The 20,200-nt window shown below is 37.9% G+C and overlaps 1 protein-coding gene across 1 annotated transcript in view; it reads right to left on the bottom strand.

Annotated features, from left to right (window-relative positions):
* LRRC72 (leucine rich repeat containing 72) overlaps positions 1 to 3,893 on the bottom strand; it is a gene marked incomplete at both ends in the record, with an annotated part of 45,536 nt that extends 41,643 nt beyond the window's left edge. The window contains one exon of the mRNA XM_084230588.1: positions 3,599 to 3,893. Coding sequence (XP_084086714.1) covers positions 3,599 to 3,893 — 295 coding nt within the window. The remainder of the gene's footprint in view (positions 1 to 3,598) is intronic.
* Positions 3,894 to 20,200: the final 16,307 nt, after the last annotated feature.

The raw sequence follows: 20,200 nt of genomic DNA, 5'->3' as shown, positions 1-20,200 counted from the left end.
TCATTTTTGTGGTTGAATTTCATTATCCTTAATCCTGGGCACAGATGTGTAAATAATTTTTAATCAAAGAGAAAAAAATGTGTACGTGTACATTACACCAAAAACAAGTCTTCGATTTTTCTATGAGGCAGGATAATTGGGTCTTTAGTAATTATTGGTAAATGTCCTTCAAACAAGAAAAATTCATATTTGGTAGGTTTTCCATATTTACAGAAAACACCTAATATCACAGTTGGAGGTGAGAGATTAGGAAATAAACTATACATTATCATAGGAGATTCTTTTTTGTATCCACCCCAATATACTTGACACCCTGAAAGTTCTCAATAAATGTCAAATGAGTGAATGAGCGAATAAGTCAAAAAACATACCTCCCTTGCTTTGCAAAGGAAAAGTGTCTTTGTTTTTCATAAGTTACTAACAGACTTTCACCGTGGGAATTTTTGGTGGAAAAGAAGCAATTTTTATTCCTATGGGCTTTTTTAGAAAATACAAAACCAGCAATAGCTATTTATTCTTCGTAAGGTTCTTTTCAAAATTACAAAATAACATTCATAGGCCACATGGCTTAAGATGATATGGAAAAATTAAAGCCCATGTATAATGTTCCATGAAGGAATATAACTAACAAGACACAACAAAAGGAGTATAATCATTGCACTTTGGAAAGCTGACATACATTGTAATTATCAGACTCAAAACACTCACCAAATTTCAGCTCGGTTTTGTTGTGGGTAGTGAGGTTATAATGCCAGTAATTGATGTATGAAATTTTGACAAAGATTTTGTTATTTATTAGAACTTTAAGAAGAGCTAGACAGAGTAGGGTAAGTAAATATCTAAACAAGTAAGGAAGGTAGCTATCCTAGGGATACAGAGTAGTTGCTAATTTATAGTCCCAAACTTTCTTTTTTACTCTGTTACACAGACTGAATCTTGGCACTTGGAGACTTCGTTGGCTCAGCTGTGGGCAGTTCCATCATAATATTTTGTGACCCTGATAAGCAAGGTGAATCTGGGACTTGGAAAAACCCATTGCAGTTTTAGGCATCTGGATATTTTTAAACAATATCAGCTTCTATACACAGTCAATTACAACTTTACCAGATTGGCCAGGATGTTAATGATCAGTCAAAGTAGACTTAAAATTTGCAGTCATCTATTGAAGTTACAAATGTGTTTATAACTTGATCCCACCATTCTACGTGTAGCACTCAAAAATAAACTGGAACACACACACGCACACAAACAAATGTGAATACTATTGCTCATCTCAGCAAGTCTCAAGATTGTCTGTAGTTGTGAAATACTCCCCACTAACTGGAATATGGGTTAAATTAAGATGAGACTTCACAATGGTACATTGTGTAGTAGCTTAAAAATATACAGAGATGGAGATCTAGACAAATAGAGGTCCAAAAGAATTTTTAATTAAAAAATGCCATTAGTGGTATAATACATGTAAGTGTAACAATATTTTTGTTACCAATAGCATTTATATTCATACAAGATTCTCACACACTCCAAATTGTTAACAAAAGTAATCATTTGTGCTCCTGGGAAACTTTCACTTCCTGAGCAATGCACTTTTTAATGATGTTTGAATATTTTACAATAAGCACATATGAATTTAATAATCAGAAATTAATAGGCATTTTGAACATTTTAGCCATAGGATAAATATTTAAAGATTTAAATCAAAATTTTAAAATGAAGACAGGAAAGGGGAAATTGGAACTATCAGTAAAATATGCAAATCACTATATGATTATTTATTTACACAACATTTTATCATGATATGTTTCTTTCCAACCAAAAATTTTGTATAAATCTGGTAACAAGTATTAATGTCAAAGTGCCAAAGAACGCGAAAACGTGCCAAGAAGTTTTGAGTTTCAGTGAATCCTCAGTGGACCAGTTCCAGTTCCCAATCAACACACAACTTCACTAGCAGCAAACTCCTTTCATCTAAAGAAACACAAGCATTCTTACCCTGAACTTCTTTTATTGTGGCAAGATATACATAGCACAGAATTTACTACTTTAACTGTACAGTTCTATGGCATTAAGCACATTCACATGGTTGTGCAACCATCACCACCATCTATTTCCAGGATTTTCTCATCTTCCCCAATTTAAGCCCTGTACCCACTAAACTCTTTACTTTCCTCTCTCCCTGATCCCTGGCCTTCTACTTTTTGTGTTATGATTTTGACTACTCTCTGTACTGCATGTACATGGAATCCACACAGTATTTGTCCTTATGTGACTGGCATAATGTCTTCAGTTTAAAGTGGGTAATATTATATTTATAATGAATAATATTCTATTTTATGTATATACCACTTTTTTCCTTTTCTCTGTCAATAGACACTGGGTTTTTTCCACCTTTTTGCTTTTGTAAATAATGCTGATATGAACATGGCTGTACAAATACCTGCTGAAGTCCCTCTTTAATTTGAGTATGTTTTCAGAAGTGGAATTGCTGGATCATCTGGTCATTGTACAATTAATTTTTTGAGGAATCACCAATACCATTTTCCACAGCAGCTACACACAAACAAGCATTCTTTAAACATGAACATTTTTAAAATAGTAGGTCTAACTAGATTGTTCAGTCATTTATTAAACCATAAAATACTGAGTGCCTCCTTACTTCAGGACTGGCTATAACTAGCTCGTAAACATAGCAATGAATTAGGAAAGGTGCTAGCCATTTATGAGTATACCTTTTTGTAGGAGAAGGAAGGGCTATTCAATCCTATAACAGAAGGTTGCAAGTGTTAAGGGCCGTGAGAAAACGAAAATATGCTCTCAGAAATTCAGAGGAAGAAGTAACTGTCAGCCTGGTAACTCAGAAGTTTGCAGGGCAGGACTGAAAGTGGGCTGAGCCTGAAAGGGTGAAGGCAAATTAGAAACTGAATATTGATAAATGAGCAGTTTAGTCAGAGAAGGGTAAGTACACTAAAGTGAAGTGGGGAAGAAAGTTGAGGAGTGTACTGAGACAGGAACTATAAGAAATAAATGAAGAAGGAGTTTGCACTTACTAGCACTAAAAGCTTTTATAGACCCTGAGAACTCTAAGTTAAAAACACATTATTATTTTTTGTCATCTGTAATTTAGAATTAATTTAATTTTAAATGATAGATATGCATATGTATATAGTATATGTGTTAACCACCTAGTGAAATTATGTCTGTAACAAAGTCCTGATTTCTTTCCCATAACAATTATCAATCCTTTTAAACAATATCCAATATCAAGTAATTTTTAAAATTTTTTCTTTTTCTTTCAATGCATTTACTTTGTTGATACTCTAAAAGAATAAACAACTACTGGATAATTCAGCACTGAACTCAATTCTATCAGGGAAATATAAGATTTTTTAAACTGGAAAAAAAGATGTGATAAAGCTAGGCCTTATAAAGATGACTCTAGTAGCAACATGTGTATTGGCTGGGGTGCAGAAAGAGCTGCAGAGCGGGAGCAAGGCTGCCTCTGGAAATCCAAGGCAAGCCTCTCCAAGGCAAGCCTCTCCCATCCTCTGGATGAGCCTCTCCCAGGATAGCAGCAAGTGGGAATGAGCAGTGAACAGACAGGACATGGGTGTGCTCAAAGAATCCATGGGAACTGGCAAATCACTGGAGGCGGAGAACAAGGGCCAGGCCGTCACAAGTGATGATAATAATGTGATGATTATGAGAAAGATGCGACTAGGAGGGAAGATTAATTCAGCTAAGAAGTGCTGAAATGGAGGTGCTAGAGGCACATAGCGGTCACAGGGTCCATAAGAAGGTAGCAAGTGGGAGATGGATCGCACAAGCCATATCAAGGTGGGTAACGTAAAGGTGATGAAGCAGGTCAGTGTAGAAAAGGGAGTGGGGAAGATCATTGTGGGATCATTTAGGAAGGGAGGAAGGAACCAAGCTGGGGAAGGAAACAAAAAAGAAAAGATTATGAAGTTGGCAGGAGAAACCAAAGAACAGTGGGAGGGTAAATTTCAAGAAGGAAGAATTTGAATCTGGAATATTATGTAGGATTGTAGAGGCCATTACTCATAAAAGGTAGGGAATTTGGAGAGCAATTTCAGTAACCTGATAAGGGAGGAAAGTCAGATTTCAGATGAACTGACCAACAGGAAAATAAAAGCAATCCAGCCCAGTGCTGGGGTATGGACAATTCTAGCACAGGGAAGATAACATAGGCTTTCTCCCTGATCTGTGCCTTAGAATCAAAAACAGGAAAAGAAAAACAAACAAACACCAGTTTGAAAATTGTGGGATTATTAAATCCCAGAAGAATAAGATCTGCATTAAAATTTATAGATGAAGGGCCTCCCCTGGTGGCACAGCGGTTGAGCACTGGGCTGCGAAGCTGCCCGCAGCCTCTGCAGCGCCGGTTTGATCCCTGGCCGCCAGCGAGGGGCCCACATGGTGCGCAGACCTCTCCTGCCGCCCACTGCTCCCCTCAGCAGTGTATTTAATTGGTCTTCCTGTTCTGTTCCCCATTCTGGCTCTGGTGAATTCTCTCACCTTCCCGTGCTTCTGACTGTACCCAGTGCTTGTATAAATAAAATTTAAAAAAAAAATACACCATTATAATAGGAAAAAATATAAAGTTAATAGCAATATTTAAAAAAAAATTATAGATGAAAAGAGCCTTTTTGACTATTTACTCACTGTAATGGCAAATTCCTACATCTGCTTCGAACACACACCACTGGTTAAGATTTAGTGTGAGTAGCTTTCACCTTATTGCAGAACTCTCAGCCCTGTGTCATGGTGGTAGCCTGAGCCTTTTCAGACAAATCTGAAACCTCTAGCAAACCTTGCTAGCTCCTAGATCACACAATTCTGACATGTCACTCCGCCCCCCTCAAGCATTCTCTTAGCCTCTGTCTGAACTGCCCTCAACTCTGTCAATTCGCTCTTCAGGGGAACAACATTTCAGGGGTACATATCATCTATTGGAGAGTTGAAACTTTATATTTGCGGCCTTATTAGCTAATCTCTAAACTGCTTATAGTTATTTTTAGTTTCAGATGAAAAGTGGGGAAAGGTAAATATAAGTCTATTAGTGTGGATCGGGCGCTCCAAACCCTAGCCAGTAAGTTATGGGAACTGCAGTCCAGTGAAAGCTCTGGGGGGGTCTACCAATTCTCCACCCGCTCTACTCAGGACCTTGGGGCAGTGTGGGGAGAGCTGGGGCATTGGGGCCTGAACCCAAGGGTCTGGGAGAGGGCGCGCCTTTTACCCTGCGGCTGTTTTCCATGTTAGCTTCCAGCAAAAGTCGCAAGGCGCTGGGGCAGATGGTTCTGGGGCCGGGTCATCAGGACACCCCGGAGGTGGGCAGCCCTTATAGTCAGCACAGCCTCGCCCACCGCTCATTGTTCTGTTAACCAACAGTTACGCCATTCTCATCGACTAAAAGCCAATCCAAAGTAGGGAAGGTTTTAAGCTAACCCCTGACTTCTGTGACGTTTACACATATGGTTCTGCAGCACCCACTGCGTCACACCTCAGACAGATTGTGTTTTCCCTGCGTGGGGTGATGCGTGCTGTGGATGCGGGGGGAGGGGCGGATGGGGGTGGGAGTGGGTTGGGGGCGAGCCAATGGTCAACTGTGTGGGAGAACAGTTGAGGTCAGTGGGCCCCGACGTCAGTCACCAGTAATAATAATTTCAATAATTGGGATATGAATACGGTAAAATTTAGGTTTCGGAAAATTAGATGTGTCTGGTGACCACTGGCCACATGTCAGGTGGGGGGGAGGGGTTGTGTGTGATGAAGGGACTGGAGTTCTAGTGGCGTTTGAGGCAAAAAGAAAAAAATCAGTGCTGACCTTGTCTTTATCTACGATGTTGATATTTTGTTCATCATGGATATTTCTGTATTAATTTTCATTTTCTTAAAATATTGCATTCATACTTATTTTTATTGCTGATTTTTTTGAGCCCTCTTACAGTTTTGTACTAAGGACCAGTGACCCATTGCCTTACCCAGTCCTGGTTTGGAGATGGGGTAGCCCCCCAAGATTCCAGGTGAATGAAAATGGAACTCTGTTGATTTTATTGGTCAAGTGTAAGTAAGTGCGTCTCCCCTAGTTCTCCTGAAACTTACAGCAGGGACCATCTAGGAATCTTATGTTTGGTTTTTCTCTAACCTGGAGTCAGGATTCTATTTGTGTTACCACTGTTTTGTGCCAGAACCCAATACTTTGTGTTTAATAAATGTTGATTCACCTAAATGAGTGGTATTTTGGCTTCAAATTTGAACTTGAACTCTAGAAATTTAATGTAGCTTTCTGAATGGGTTAGGCTTCTTGCATTAAAAAATGCTGGTGTTTAAATACAACATAAAAGAATACTTCACTGGAGAATTCAACTGTGCACTGTTTTAGTTCTTCTAAAAGTATTTGGGCCTATTGATATGAGTGATTAAAAGTCCTCCTAGTTATAATGGAGCAATAGTCATCTGAGAACTATTGTTTAAATGGTTTTATCCCAAAATTGAAAATCAGGTCAGAGTAATGGGCCACTGAAAAACAATGTATACAATAATTTACTGTTTTCTTGTTTTCCATTTTTGCCCTTAATATGCAATAGAGCATTTCAGATATCATTCATGAGTATGCTGCATGGAAAAAAGGAAATGCTTACAGTGTATAATTTTGTACATTATGCAAGTATGAGCTTTAGAACCATATGCAAAATACTTTTAGACAACATCTTACAGAGGTGAAGTATTAACCAGTTAATTTTGTACTAAAATAACATTTTAGTCGTAAAATCTAGCTCTGTTCATAGGGAAATTTTTTTTTTCAAAAAAAAAAACAAGGTCTTAACATGTTCCCTCTTCAAGAAAAATGTATAATTTAACTGACCATGATGATTAAAAAATGCAAATTTAATTATGGAATGTTAAAGATGGAAGTTAATGAAGGCACTTTTTGGATAAAAGGTCCTTCCATGACATTCTTACATTGGAGGTATAAAATTTTTACAAAAGGAATATATTTAGAAGAATGAACAGAGAGAACTTTTACCTTTATGGGATGCGATTATAGCCTGAGGAATCCAGCCTGAAATTTTAAAAATTCATGTAAAATGTACATTCTCCTTTATAATCAATCTTGTCTTAGTAGAAAAATAAAGTGGTTCACTCTAACTCTTCTCAAATCTTTGAGTAATATTTACATTGAAGCAAGACACCCTGTGTTTATCCTGTGGCTTTACCTTCCTGGCACACTGCCATTGCCTGCAGGGGTATGCATACCCCAGTTTGAAAGCTCTATCATATCATGTATGTGGGTTTGGATAAGAAGAAAGAGTCCTGTGCTCCAAGTCAGGGCATGTGGGGTTTAGTCTCAGCTCTGACATTAACTATTTGTTGGCCACCTTCAAGTCACTTAATGTCTTTGGGTCTCACTTTCTGCAACAGCTAAATGAAGTTGGGAGCTTAGCTCAAAAAAAATTTATTATTTAAGTACACTCTCCTTAACAGATTATTGTTGTAATGTTTACATAAAAATTGTTTTTTAAGAACAATTTTTCAGTGAAAAAATGTCTCAAGAAAATTACGCTTGTGATGGCTACCATCAAAGCCACATAATAAAGTTTTTTTTTCTTCCTGATTTTGTCTTTAATAAGGATCAGTTTGGATGCTATTTTTCTAGGTGAGTGAAAACAATATTTATGAGATAAAATAATCATTATCTGTTGCTTTCTACTGTGTAGAATGGGCATAGAATGAGCAATGCATCATTCATAGTCAAAATATATTCTTACATATATAACAAATGAATCTTTTTGAGATAACAGCAATCTTTTTGATAAGAGCATCAACATTTTCCTTGTAAGTTTAGGTAAAATAACATATCATAACTAACAGTTACAACTTGCTTGTATGTTTATGTAAAATGAGAATCATAATGGAATGTTAGAATTTCATGGATATTTTCATGAATGTCATGTTACTACCCTTCTTATGAGAAGAAGTAGTAATTTGTTTTGTTCAGTTCTATATGTAAAGGATATTTGTATAGTGAACAATCTTGAAAGATAGAGATAGTATCTTCTTCCAAACCAAAGTGCAGGTGTCATGCATTTGGCCATTCCCATAAAGCTAGGGTGGGAATCTGCCCTCACCAACGGAGTGAAAAAGAGGTGATTAAAACAAGCTCTCATACCAACTGGGTGCTGCCACACAAGTTTCTAGCCTTGTGAAATTGCTATGCTGTGAATACAAAGCCAGCCCACAGTGATTAGATAATTAGATGATAAAGAGAGGAAGACAAAGATTCCACTCACCATTGAGGTTCTGCCTTTCCTGTAGTTTTTCTTCATATTTCTCTATTTGCTTCTATTAGTTTGATTAAAGTTTCTTTCAATGACATCTTGTCGTTTAGGTGGGTACTGGCAGCAGGCAAGGAAGTGTCAAGGAAAGGAGGGAAAAAAAAAGTTGCGCATAATTTGGAATAGAGAACCACTAACACAGGGTTAAACAATGAAAGCAATGATTTGGTTGCTTTTTTTTTTTTTTACTTTTTTTTTTTAATAGAGGCATGTTTTATTTATTTATTTATTTGTTTGTTTGCTTGTTCGTTTATACATGCACTGGGTACAGTCAGAAGCGGGGGAGGGTGAGAGAATTCACCAGAGCCAGAGCGGGGAGCAGAGCAGGCAGAAGGACCGAAGTACACTGCTGAGGGGAGCAGCGGGTGGCAGGAGAGGTCTGCGCACCATGCGGGACCCTCCTCTGGTGGCCGGGGAGCAGCCGGGGATCGAACCGGCGCCGCAGAGGCCGCGGGCAGCTTCGCAACCCAGCGCTCAACCGCTGCGCCACTGGGGAGGCCCTGCTTTTTTTTTTTTTTTTTTTAACTGAAAGAAAGTTTAACTGAAATAGCCTTTTATTTTCCAAGTATATAATTATGTAACTAGTGATAGTATAATCTCATGAAAAAGAAAAAAAAAAAACAGGATACATAAGACATATTCTCTAGTGGGATAAGGGAGATATCGTCTTCTTAAAAATCACCCCTCTGGGACCAGGAAAATGAATAACTATAAGAAAGTGAAAATCAAAATCAACAAAAAACTATGAACCAGAGACACTTTTAGGGGGGCGGGGGCGGGAGGGGAGGGATTGGGGTCAGAATGGGGGGGGGCTGCAATTGTATGGGGAATATAAAAATAAAATTTATTATTTAAAAAAAAAATCACCCCTCTGAAGTAAATCAAGTATTAGGAAATTAGAATATTGCCTATCAAGTAATATATTTCAAAGCTCTAAAATTTTTTCTTGGGCCTGCAGATTTTCTGTATAGAAAATGAGGTGTTTTTAAAGTTTATCCACTGATGATGTTTAAAAGAAAATTGAGATAAAATTCATATAATATAAAAATTATCCCTTCTGAAGTTTACAATTGGCATTTACTACATTTACAATGTTGTACAACCTTTGCGTCTATTGAGTTCCAAAACACCTTTCTTACTTCCAAAGGAGACCACATACGCATTTAGCAGTTGTTCCCTATTCCTCCCTTCTCCCAGTCCTCACAACCAGTGATCTGCTACTTTCTGTCTTGGATTTGCCTGTTCTGGATATTTCATATAAATGGAAACTTACAGTATTTCATATAAATGGAAACTTCCATTTACAGTATATAAAGGGAAACTTACAGTATGTAGCCTTTTATGTCTAACTTCCTTAACATGGAAATTTTTTGAAGTTCATGCAAGTTTTTGCATGTGCTAGCAATCTTTTTCTTTTTAGGGCCAAATAATATTCCATTCTATATGTATACCACATTTTTATAACCATTCATTCATTGAATGACAAAGCTACTATGTGCATTTAAGTCTTTGTTTGAACACCTGTTTTCAGCTCTTTTAGGTATAGATCTAAGGGTCCAATTGCAGGGCATCATGATTATTTAGTATTTAAGTTTTTGAGAAACTGACAACCTGTTTTCTACAGTGGCTGTACTATTTTACTTCCACCAGCAATGTATAAGGGTTTGAATTTCTCTATCCTTCAACACTCATGATGGTTTCAGATTACATTTCCCTAATAACTACTGATGTTGAACATCTTTTCATATGCTTGTTGGCCATCTGTGTCTCTTCCTTGGAGAAAATTTTTTAAATAAGTTTGACCACTTTTAATTCCTCTTGTTGAGTTTTAAGAGTTCATTATATATTCTATTATTTTTAACTTTTAGAGATTTATTCATGCACACAAGAGCTGGGGTACAGGCCAGAGATGCAGGGGGTGAGAGGACTCACCAGACACAGAATGGGAAACAGAATAGGCAGACTGACTGAAATACACTGCTGTGGCCGACCAGGGATCGAACTCATGCTGCAGAGGCAGCGGATTGCTTCATAGCACAGTACTTAACCCCTTGTGCCACCAGGGAGGCCCCATTATTTATTCTAAATACTCTTAGACCCTTCTCAGGTATCTGATTTACAAATGTTTTCTCCTATTTTGGCGGTTGTCTTTATAACTAGATGATTTTCTACAGACTGTCTAATCCTTATATAATTAAGGCTAATTAGAATTTAACTTACACATATTATCATTGAGTATTCCTTTTTCTACCTTACCCATGTAATGAGAGATTTAAAGAGCCAATGAGTTAGAGAAGGATCTGCATGACCACAGTTTTTGATATAAAGGAGGGACCTAAGCTTAATTGGATCTCACAACCTGAAAGCCACAGCTTTCGATGAACCACACAAAGTCCTTCCAGAGAATTTTTTTCATTATCTAATAATTAAACTGTAGTGCTTGAGCCTAGAAGCTGTCATCAACCTTGTTTCTTTGTAGATAGAAAGTGGATCGATAATAGAAGAAATAAAGCTACATACAGCACAAGAGATGATAAAGCCTAGTGGTATTTGAGACCCTGGCCCTAGTCAGCTCCACAGAAAGCTCCACAGCTTTCCAGAAACTAATATACTTCTTTTTTGGTTTAAGCTTGTTTGCATTAGATTTCTCTATGTGAAATCAAGAGGCTAGCCACGTCAGTTGATGAGATACTATCATCTTGAATGTACCTCACAATGTCATGGTATTTTCACCTACGCATGTTGTTTCTTGGGTCTACATCCTGCCTACATTCACCTCATTTTTATTCAGATATAAATTGTGCATTTATTGATCTCCTTGCCCCCCACTATACTCCTTCCCTACCCAGAGCAGGAACTAGTAGGAAAATTAGAAATTATTTCTGGTAAAATTGTTTTCTCTAGCAAAATTTACACTAAAATTATTGGACAGTTGCCAAGAACTTGAAGTACAGCTGCATTCAGAGAATTAATTAAATATCACAACCCTGTTTGTAGCTTCTATCAGTAACTGGAATGAATGTTATAAAAAGACCATTTACTAAAAGGAATGCGTTGTGTAACTTAATGTATGCTACATGTAGGTGGTCTAAAAACTATTTTACTGCATTCCTTCTTTTACTCATAAACTTTTAAAATACTGTCACGAAAGTGTGAATACCATTTGACAAAAGGAAGTCAACTAAGCTCTTTATATGACATTATTTTAAATAATCTTTTCTATATTTTCTAAGTAAGATTGTATAGTTAGTTAATCCATCTACCTATTGTCATTTTTGGTGGTGAAAAATGTCATGCATCCTGTCTTTGGTGCAATTACCTACATTCCTTTACAATTTCCCTTTGTTGACTTTTGTTATATTTTGTATCATAGCTTTAGTAACTAGGATGTCTTTTGGGTGAAGAAAATCCCTTATTTCCGATCTTTGTCATTTACAAATTAATGACTCAAAGTATTACATGTGCATTCCCATAGCTGTTTATTTTGGTGTGGCCCATACTGAAGATGATTTCTACTATCAAAATTATTCTGTTCTTTGACATGATCTCTTGATATTTTTTGGTTCTGTTTTCTCTGAAAATTCAGGAATTACCTGTCGGAAGTCCCCTGACAAGAAAATTTATCAAAAACATTATTGGATTGGTAAACTTGACAGTTTCTTTGCTAAAAAATTCTAGCTTTCCAAACTTAGCTTCTTACCCTACAGCTATTTTTTCTCTCCCACCTCATTTTTTTCATATACTATTTTTATTTGAACAAATTTTTTTATTAACTTCATTTTGATACTTAGACATGGATTGTGTCTAAACTGTGTAGCTATGGTAACATAACAAGTTATGTTATAGCATTATTACTTTACCATAATGTTAATAAAGAACTTTTTAAGAAGTTTGACTTAAGTGATGGAATGACTTTTGTCTGGAGTTCCACATTAGAGGGATCCATTGGGAAATCATAAATTCCGGCTGTGCCTTTTTCCTAGGGCAGTTTCTAAGCTCTGGACCCTATATTGTTTGCCTATAAATGATTTTGGTGTTTACTTCCAATATATGTACCAAACTATAAGTCCCTATGATTCATCATGTGCAGAGCTAACTAGCAAACTCATTGACAATGATATGTGTTAACTTGGGGGGAAAGGTTTTGTTATCACTTAGGATATTTATCGCAATAGCTGGATACTAAGCTTTCCTTGTTTAAACAGTAAAGAAATATCTTGCCTTCATTAACAAAAAGAAGTTATAGGCCCATGAAGTCAGAGCTTGAACTCTAGATCTCTGCTAGTTTTAAATCCTATGCTTCTCTACGTTGACTTTCTTTTCCAGATGCTTACCCCATCACAAGACAGCTCTAGTTCCAGGTCTCACATACTAGCATGTCACTATTGAGAGGAAGAAGAGGGCCTTCTTTCCATTGTCACCTTCTTGGGAAAGGACATTTCTCGTGATCCCTTGCCCTGAATGCTTTATTTCATATAGTCTTGACCAGAATTGAGTCACACGCCCACATAAATTCAATCACTGGTAAGGACCATGGTTATACAACAATTGGGAGACAATCACGATCCACTCTGATGTGCTGTCTAGGTTGCCTTCCAGGTGGGTGCTCCCCTCACTCACCATGGAGGCTGATAGTCCACACCCATTAGCTTATACCCCACCTGGATATTCTGCCCTCTGCTGGAGCTCCTATCACAACCACTGAGTTGCCCTAGTTTCAAAATGCATTCTCCTCATTTGGCTTGAACTTTGACACTGCACCCATTTCTCCTTCACCCCAGCCCATTAGGCTGCTCTCATAACATGCTGAGGTTCTGAATCCCTGGTATGAGTTCCTTCTGTGCATGGGTGCCTTCTTCACCCAGCTTGGCGTCTGACACCTCTGTCCTCCTCATGCAGACTGCTTACCCAGCAATAGTTTGTTCCATCAAGAGTTGAAGCCTTACTAAGATGTAATTTTTTTTAAAGATTTATTTATTTGTTTATACAAGCACTGGGTACAGTCAGAAGCATGGGAGGGTGAGAGAATTCACCAGAGCAAGAGCCAGGAGTGGAACAGGCAGAAGGACTGAAGTACACTGCTGAAGGGAGCAGTGGGCATGGCAAGAGAGGTCTGCATGCCATGTGGGACCCTCACTGGCGACCAGGGATCGAACCAGTGCTGCAGAGGCTGTGGGCAGCTTTGCAGTCCAGCACTCAACCAGTGTGCCACTGGGTAGGCCCCTAAGATGTAATTTTTATAGCAGTCTAATTAAAGAAGCAAGTTGATACAGCAAATAGCTATGTGCAAACTAAAGAAAAAATCTATGAAATTTTCCCACTCACAGAAAAAATGGGAGTTGTCAGAATAGAAAGTGATGATGGTGCTTCATGCTGTTGCTATAGTACATGCTGCTAATAAGTATGGCTTTATAAATTTTAAAAGACAGAATTATTACCCCACCAGTAATTTCTCAATTGACAGAAAACAGAGAATTGAGATTTAGTGGTACTTACCAATTAGAAATAGAAAAATAAGAACCTAGTTCCGTTTTATCAGAAATGAATTTTAAATAGAGTAGATTTTTAAATTCAGTGTCCCAATAGTCCTGATCAGACTTGCAGCAACCATAAGCCATTTCTGCTGTGTTACCTGCAAAATCTCCACAGAAGGCTCATTTTACAGATGAGAGCACTGAGGTACAGTTAAGTAACTGGCCCTCGGTCACTCAGTTGGTAAGAGGGCCAGGCAGGACCCACCTCCATGTGGCCTGGCTCCTGGGCCCTTATTCTCCATATGGTGTGATAATCTGGCATGGGTGGCAGGGGTACAGAAAACTGGGAAATGACCATAAAGGAGAGATGAATTCTGAATCCTCTGTCCGGGGCAAATTAAACAGCTATTTAAAGAATGATGCAATAGGCTCGCATTTACTGAAGAGAAGAGATTTTAGTTTATCACACTATGTTTGCTGTAAAAATGGAGTCAGGCCTATTTTCAGATTTTATAAACCTATAAATGCTTGAAACAAGACTGGAAAGATTTTAGACAATTGGTCACAGTGTCAGAATGATGAGGAAAGCAGAATTTGAGATTAAGAAGAGGAATGTCAGAAGATGGACCTAAGTTAACACAGTGTAGGGGAAAAAAGATCAAAGCAGCCAGCTGAAGGAGAGGAGTGGTAGCCAGAGGAAGGAGATGGAGCCTACCAACCGGCACTGGGGGGATTCCCAGATGTTAATTGCCTTCCTGTTAGTAATAGTGGGCTTCCCTGCTGGATTCACACTGCATAATGGCCAATACTGTGTCCATGCAGCCAGGAACCTGGGCCCATTATCAAAGGGAGGACTCAGCCTGGCCCCAATGGGCAGCTCCAACTGGTCACAGAGTCAAATGGGTAGTTGGAAGGATCCTGGGGCCTAGTGAAGAGGGAAGGTGCCCGGCCTGGGGTTCTTGTTGCTGCACTCTGAGGATGGCCTAGGAAGTAGGAGAAGACAGCCCTGTTGCCCACCCAAGATGACATGGTGGTTCTCCTCATATGGTTTTATTTTTTGGCAAAACCATTACTGGGTTTCAGTGGTCCTGAGCATTTTCCTAAGTTAATCTGTCTGTTTAGTAAATGTCAGAGACTTTTGGGGTGAAATTTGTTGACTTAAAGAAGTTACAAACATACTGAAATTAAAAAGCAAATAATGAAGAAAAAGGCCCTACTGGAATTTTTTTTTGCATTAAATGAATACATTAATTTAGAGAAAATTCAGAGCACTATAAATGATTGAGACCTCCCATCCGTGAGGATGTTATTATTTTTTTATGCAGAAGCATAAATATCATTCTAATTAATTGAGATCAGTGTTGTAGAGGGCAAGGCAAACCTCTTTGCCCCTCCTTTTTATTCTTTTCTTTTTAATTGGAAGACTGACCTTGCTTATTTGTGGTTAAATATGTGATATTGGTCACAGTCTATGAAAAGATTTGCTCTTGACCTTAATTGGGGTAAGACTTCTGTAGTAATCTGAGGAAGTGGAGAGAACATCATGGTACTACAACTAGTGAATCATTTCACTAGAGTTTCTTGATGATTTTTGCAATGATTAATAATAAGTTTGCTATAGGCATTTTGATAAGTGATATTATGCTTAGCTCTGTTCTTTATGCCTATTTGCACTTCTCACAGAGTTTTATTTCCCCCCAAATATTTGTTAAACTGTATGTCATAGGCACTATTTTAAGCCCTAGGAACACATCAGAAAAAAACAAAAGGCAAAATTTCTTGCCTTCATATCTTTATCCCATAGAGGTTTCCATGAAAAGCAAGAATAAGTTGATTCTCAGTGACCGTGTAGCCCCATAAAACTGTCGTATTTCCAATCATCTCCCCTGTAGCACATGGTTAGATTGCATGTTTTTGAACCTTATTGATTGAATGGGGCCAAGTGACTAGTTTTGTCAATGAATTGTGAATAAAAATAACTTGATCGCTTCTGAACTGGGCCATTTAAATGCTAGTGCAACATCCTCCAGGACACTTGCTATGTTGTGAAGATGGACGACGTTTGAGATGGTGGCTGCTTTATCAGTTTGGGTTCCTTAATGAAGAAAAGAGACCACCTCTCCCTGATCTACTCCCAATCACATAAGCATAACTGAGACATTCTGTGGAACTGATCACCTGAGGTTTTGTGGGGGAGGCATCATTTGTTACTGCAGCATAACTCAACTTATGCTGACTACAACTTGTTTGGAGGAAAACAAAGTGAAGCATTTTTTAATGAGAATGGGAAGGCAGGTACCAAGTTATATTGCACAGAACAAGTAGGGAGACATTAATCTCTGTACAGTCTTTCTTCCACTAGAATGATTTAGACATGTTGCCTTTTCTTTTTTTTTTTTTAAAGACAAAGTCTTTATTTTATTTATTTATTTTTAAAGATTTATTTATTTATTTATACAAGCACTAGGTACAGTCAGAAGTGCAGGAGGGTGAAAGAATTCACCAGAACCAGAGCAGGGAGCAGAGCAGGCAGAAGGACCGAAGTACACCGCTGAGGGGAGCAGCGGGCGGCAGGAGAGGTCTGTGCGCCATGTGGGACCCTCTTCCGGTGGCCGGGGAGCAGCCGGGAATCGAACCAGCGCCGCGGAGGCTTCAGGCAGCTTCACAACCCAGTGCTCAACCGCTGCGCCACTGGGGAGGCCCTCATGTTGCCTTTTCTAATTTCCTATAGGAACAAGATCTTTCACCCCACATTTCCTAGCTACAGCTATAATTCTTGTGTATTCAGTGCCTGGCACTTTCTCTTCATATACTCTATAACTGCTGTAAATTGGGTCTGATAATGATCTTTTACTAGGAAAATCATATATTTCTGGTTTCATTGTTCCTATTCTTCATATTGTATCAACTGCCTCATGAATATCTTCCTTGCAATCAGAAGAGGCATTTTAGTCTAAATGCCATATTAATTAATTCAAGTGGACTAAAGTAATTCTACATTGTTCCAAAGCATATTGCCAAATTATGCTGCATTTATCAATTTCAGTGTTATTGCTTTATTAGGACATGACATTTATCGGTATCCAATCCCATATCCTCCCCAATTTAAATGATTGGGGATGCTCAGATTGGTGTAGTTGCTACCCAGGCAACTAAAACTCTCAGATATATTTCTAGGGCAGTATTTTTTGGTGGTTGTTGTTAACTTGCACTGTATGCAAAATTATATGAGAAGCTCTAAAAAAATCCCAGACCAACTGCAGTGGAATCACTGAGGACAGGACCTAAGCATTAGTGTTTGGAGTACTTTCCCACAGTGGACCCTAATGCAGAGTTGAGAATCACTGTTTCAGATGTTAGTTCTGGGTCAGGTGAGGGCAAGTAACCAGAGTTACCAATAACAACAGGAGGACAGAATAAGGCTTAGGAGTTAAAGTTCATGTAGGACCTCCCAGCAAATATTATTGTTGACAAACATCATAGTTGTACTTAGCCAGATAGGAAGCCAGCACTGTAATTTGGGCCAGCTTCTCCTCTCTACCACTCAAATTTGAGGATTAAAAGCTCTTCTATGCTAGCAAATATTTAAAAGTCAAAATCAGATAGAATCATACTGTAAAATCCAATAACAAACAGGCAAAGCCTAAAGTATGAAAGATCGGGAAACCACTGGAATGGAGTAGGGACAAGAAGGACAGATTTGCACAGTGGTATAGCTCGGCTGGAGAGATACAGCTCCTCTGTTGGGGTGGCCCCCTATGTAGTGTACAGTGTGACTGCACAGGGAAGAAATAGGAGACAGCATGTGACGTGTTGAAATTGAAAAAAGTAAATAATAAAAACAAACTTTTAGCAAAATTGCTTATATATTTATTCTTCTGAAATAACAGATGTTGGCTTTATTATAATTCATCTAGACAAAGAACACTGTTCATTTATGAGAAAAAGAGCCAAGCAGTTGAATGCACCATAAAAATGGCACATTTTAGGGAAAAGCTCATCTTGATATTTTATCTCGATAGTTTATTTCGCTATCTTTCCAGGATGTGTTAGATGTAAATGTGTCCAAACATTCAAAATACGTAAAATTAATATGTGGGTTGGGGTAGCACCCACTTCTAGGCTTGTTTGCTTTCCCTTCCTGCCCCTAATATCTTTTTTTTTAACCCCCCACATTCTCTTTTTTCCTCACTTTTTTGTTGCTTCTCCATTTCTTAAGTCTTCTGCCTGTCATGGTCACTTCCACCACTCTGTCGACATACTGGGCAATCCTTGCCCCAACCCTTGCTCATTTATTCCCCTTTATCAATACCATCCCTTCTTGTCTAGTCTCTCATCTTGAATTCTTGCCTTTGTTAGGAGGCTTTTCCTAAACTGTGTGACCTCATTTCTCTGTTGCCTCCACAAGACCCCCTGCAAAGCTTGAAGCTGCTGCCAAATTTCTTCAAGACTCCATGCAGTGACTTACCCAGTGAAGTTTTGTTTATCGTTCCCAAGAAATGAGTCACTTGAGCCTCTATGTTTAGGGAAAGCTCCCGCTTGCCTAAGGAGACTGACTGAGTGGTGGAATGCTCCCTGAACCCGAAGTCTGCAAATGCAATTGAGAGTTTCATTATTTCCTCTCCTTGATCTTATTGCTTTGGATCCAGTAGACCATCTCCTTGTCTGTCTGTTCCAGCAAAAGACAGACTGTGCCAGAAATCTGTCTGGGCATGATTCCCTTGATGCTTTGTTTTTATATCTTATAGTGGGGAAAATGGCAAGTTTTCAGGTAGTAGAGATTGGTGGTGGCTCCCACGTTCATTTTGCCTGTTTCTCACCCTTTGATGCCCTAGGACCTCCTGGTTTTCTGCCCTCTGTTTGCTATTCTTTTTTTCTCCCTTGTTAATAGAGATAATGATGGGGGTGGAGGTTGGAGAGAGTACAGAACATCTCAATCTCTGGAGGGGGAAAATCACTGAAAAACAATTTTTCACTGCTAGAAGGTTACCGTACTTTTTTAAACAAATGAAAGAGTTGCTTTTTATGTTATGCACAAGAGATTTCATATTTAGTCAGCTGCAAAAAAATATATTTTTTTAAATTTTCATTCAAGTTACTGGTTGAAAACACTATAGGTTTCAGGAACACAGCATTATAATTTGACATCTGTATACTACATCATGAGAACCACCTAGTTCATGAGAACCAGTCTAGTTGTCATCCACCACCCTGCAGTTGATCCTCTTGACCCAGTCAACCCAAATTCTTCTCCTTTGTTCTGTAACAACCACCATTTTGATCTTATAATCTAAGATCAGCTGCAAAAAATTTAAAGTTAATTTATTTTTCTCAAAACAGGGTTAATTATGTTACTGTTAAGTATAAAATTTCTTATTTGCATTTATTACATTATGACACCAAGATAACTTTTGGTACAAATTCCTATGTACCAACAATATTTCCGAGCATAGCATAGATTTTAAAGCTAATAAGCGATTGTTAACACTATTCATTCTCCCTCATATGCCTTTTTTTCTATCACCATACATACATGTTGAGAGAATATTGCTAATTATATCTCTCCTTTTATTTCCTTGTATATTTTAAAATGTATCCCATCTAGTATTTATTCCCTGTTCAAATTGTATAAAAATGTCTTTTTGCAATTGATTTATTTCAATCAGGATCCAAACAAGGTCCACAATTAGTATTTAATATGTTAATGTGTTTAGGTCTTTTAATCTTCTACTTACCCCTTACCCCATTTTAATATTTTTTATTATTGAATAAACCAGTTCATTAATCCTATGTAATGTTCTATCTTCTGCATTTTTTTTTCCTGCTTTCTCATGGGACTATTTATCTAGTGCTTCTATTACTGTATTTCCTATAAATTGGGAGTTACAGCTTGAGTTGAATTCAGATACTTGATTTAGATTTAATTTTTTAAAGTGAGGAATACTTTACAGATAGCATGGTGCATTCTTATTACATCATTGAGAGGATTCATAATATCTTCCATCTTAGTTTTAGTGGCACTAATATTCATCAGTGGAGTCAAGAATTTTCTCTATAATTATCCATTGTAAGATTCCCTGTCCACCTTTCACCTTAACAACCTGTGATGCTTGTCTGGATCCTTTATTTTATTAAGTGATGTACAAAAATCTCTTTTCCTCTGTATTTATTGCCTGTAATTCTCTTATAAAATGCTTTCTCTTGTCAATGATTTAGTTACCCAGAATTATCGTGTATACAGAGAAAACAAATGCTTTGCTTTTTTGAACATACTGATTTATTTTCAGAATTGTGGCTTGGTATTAAATATATCCAAGGATTACCAATGAATTTTTCAACTTTCATTATGAATTCTCTTGAGTTTCAATACAT

This window comes from Talpa europaea, assembly GCF_964194135.1.
Source record: "Talpa europaea genome assembly, chromosome: 3".
In the NCBI taxonomy this organism is placed as follows: Eukaryota; Metazoa; Chordata; class Mammalia; order Eulipotyphla; family Talpidae; genus Talpa; species Talpa europaea.
The sequence above is the reverse complement of the archived record's forward strand: the minus strand, read 5'-3'. Positions and strand labels throughout refer to the sequence as shown.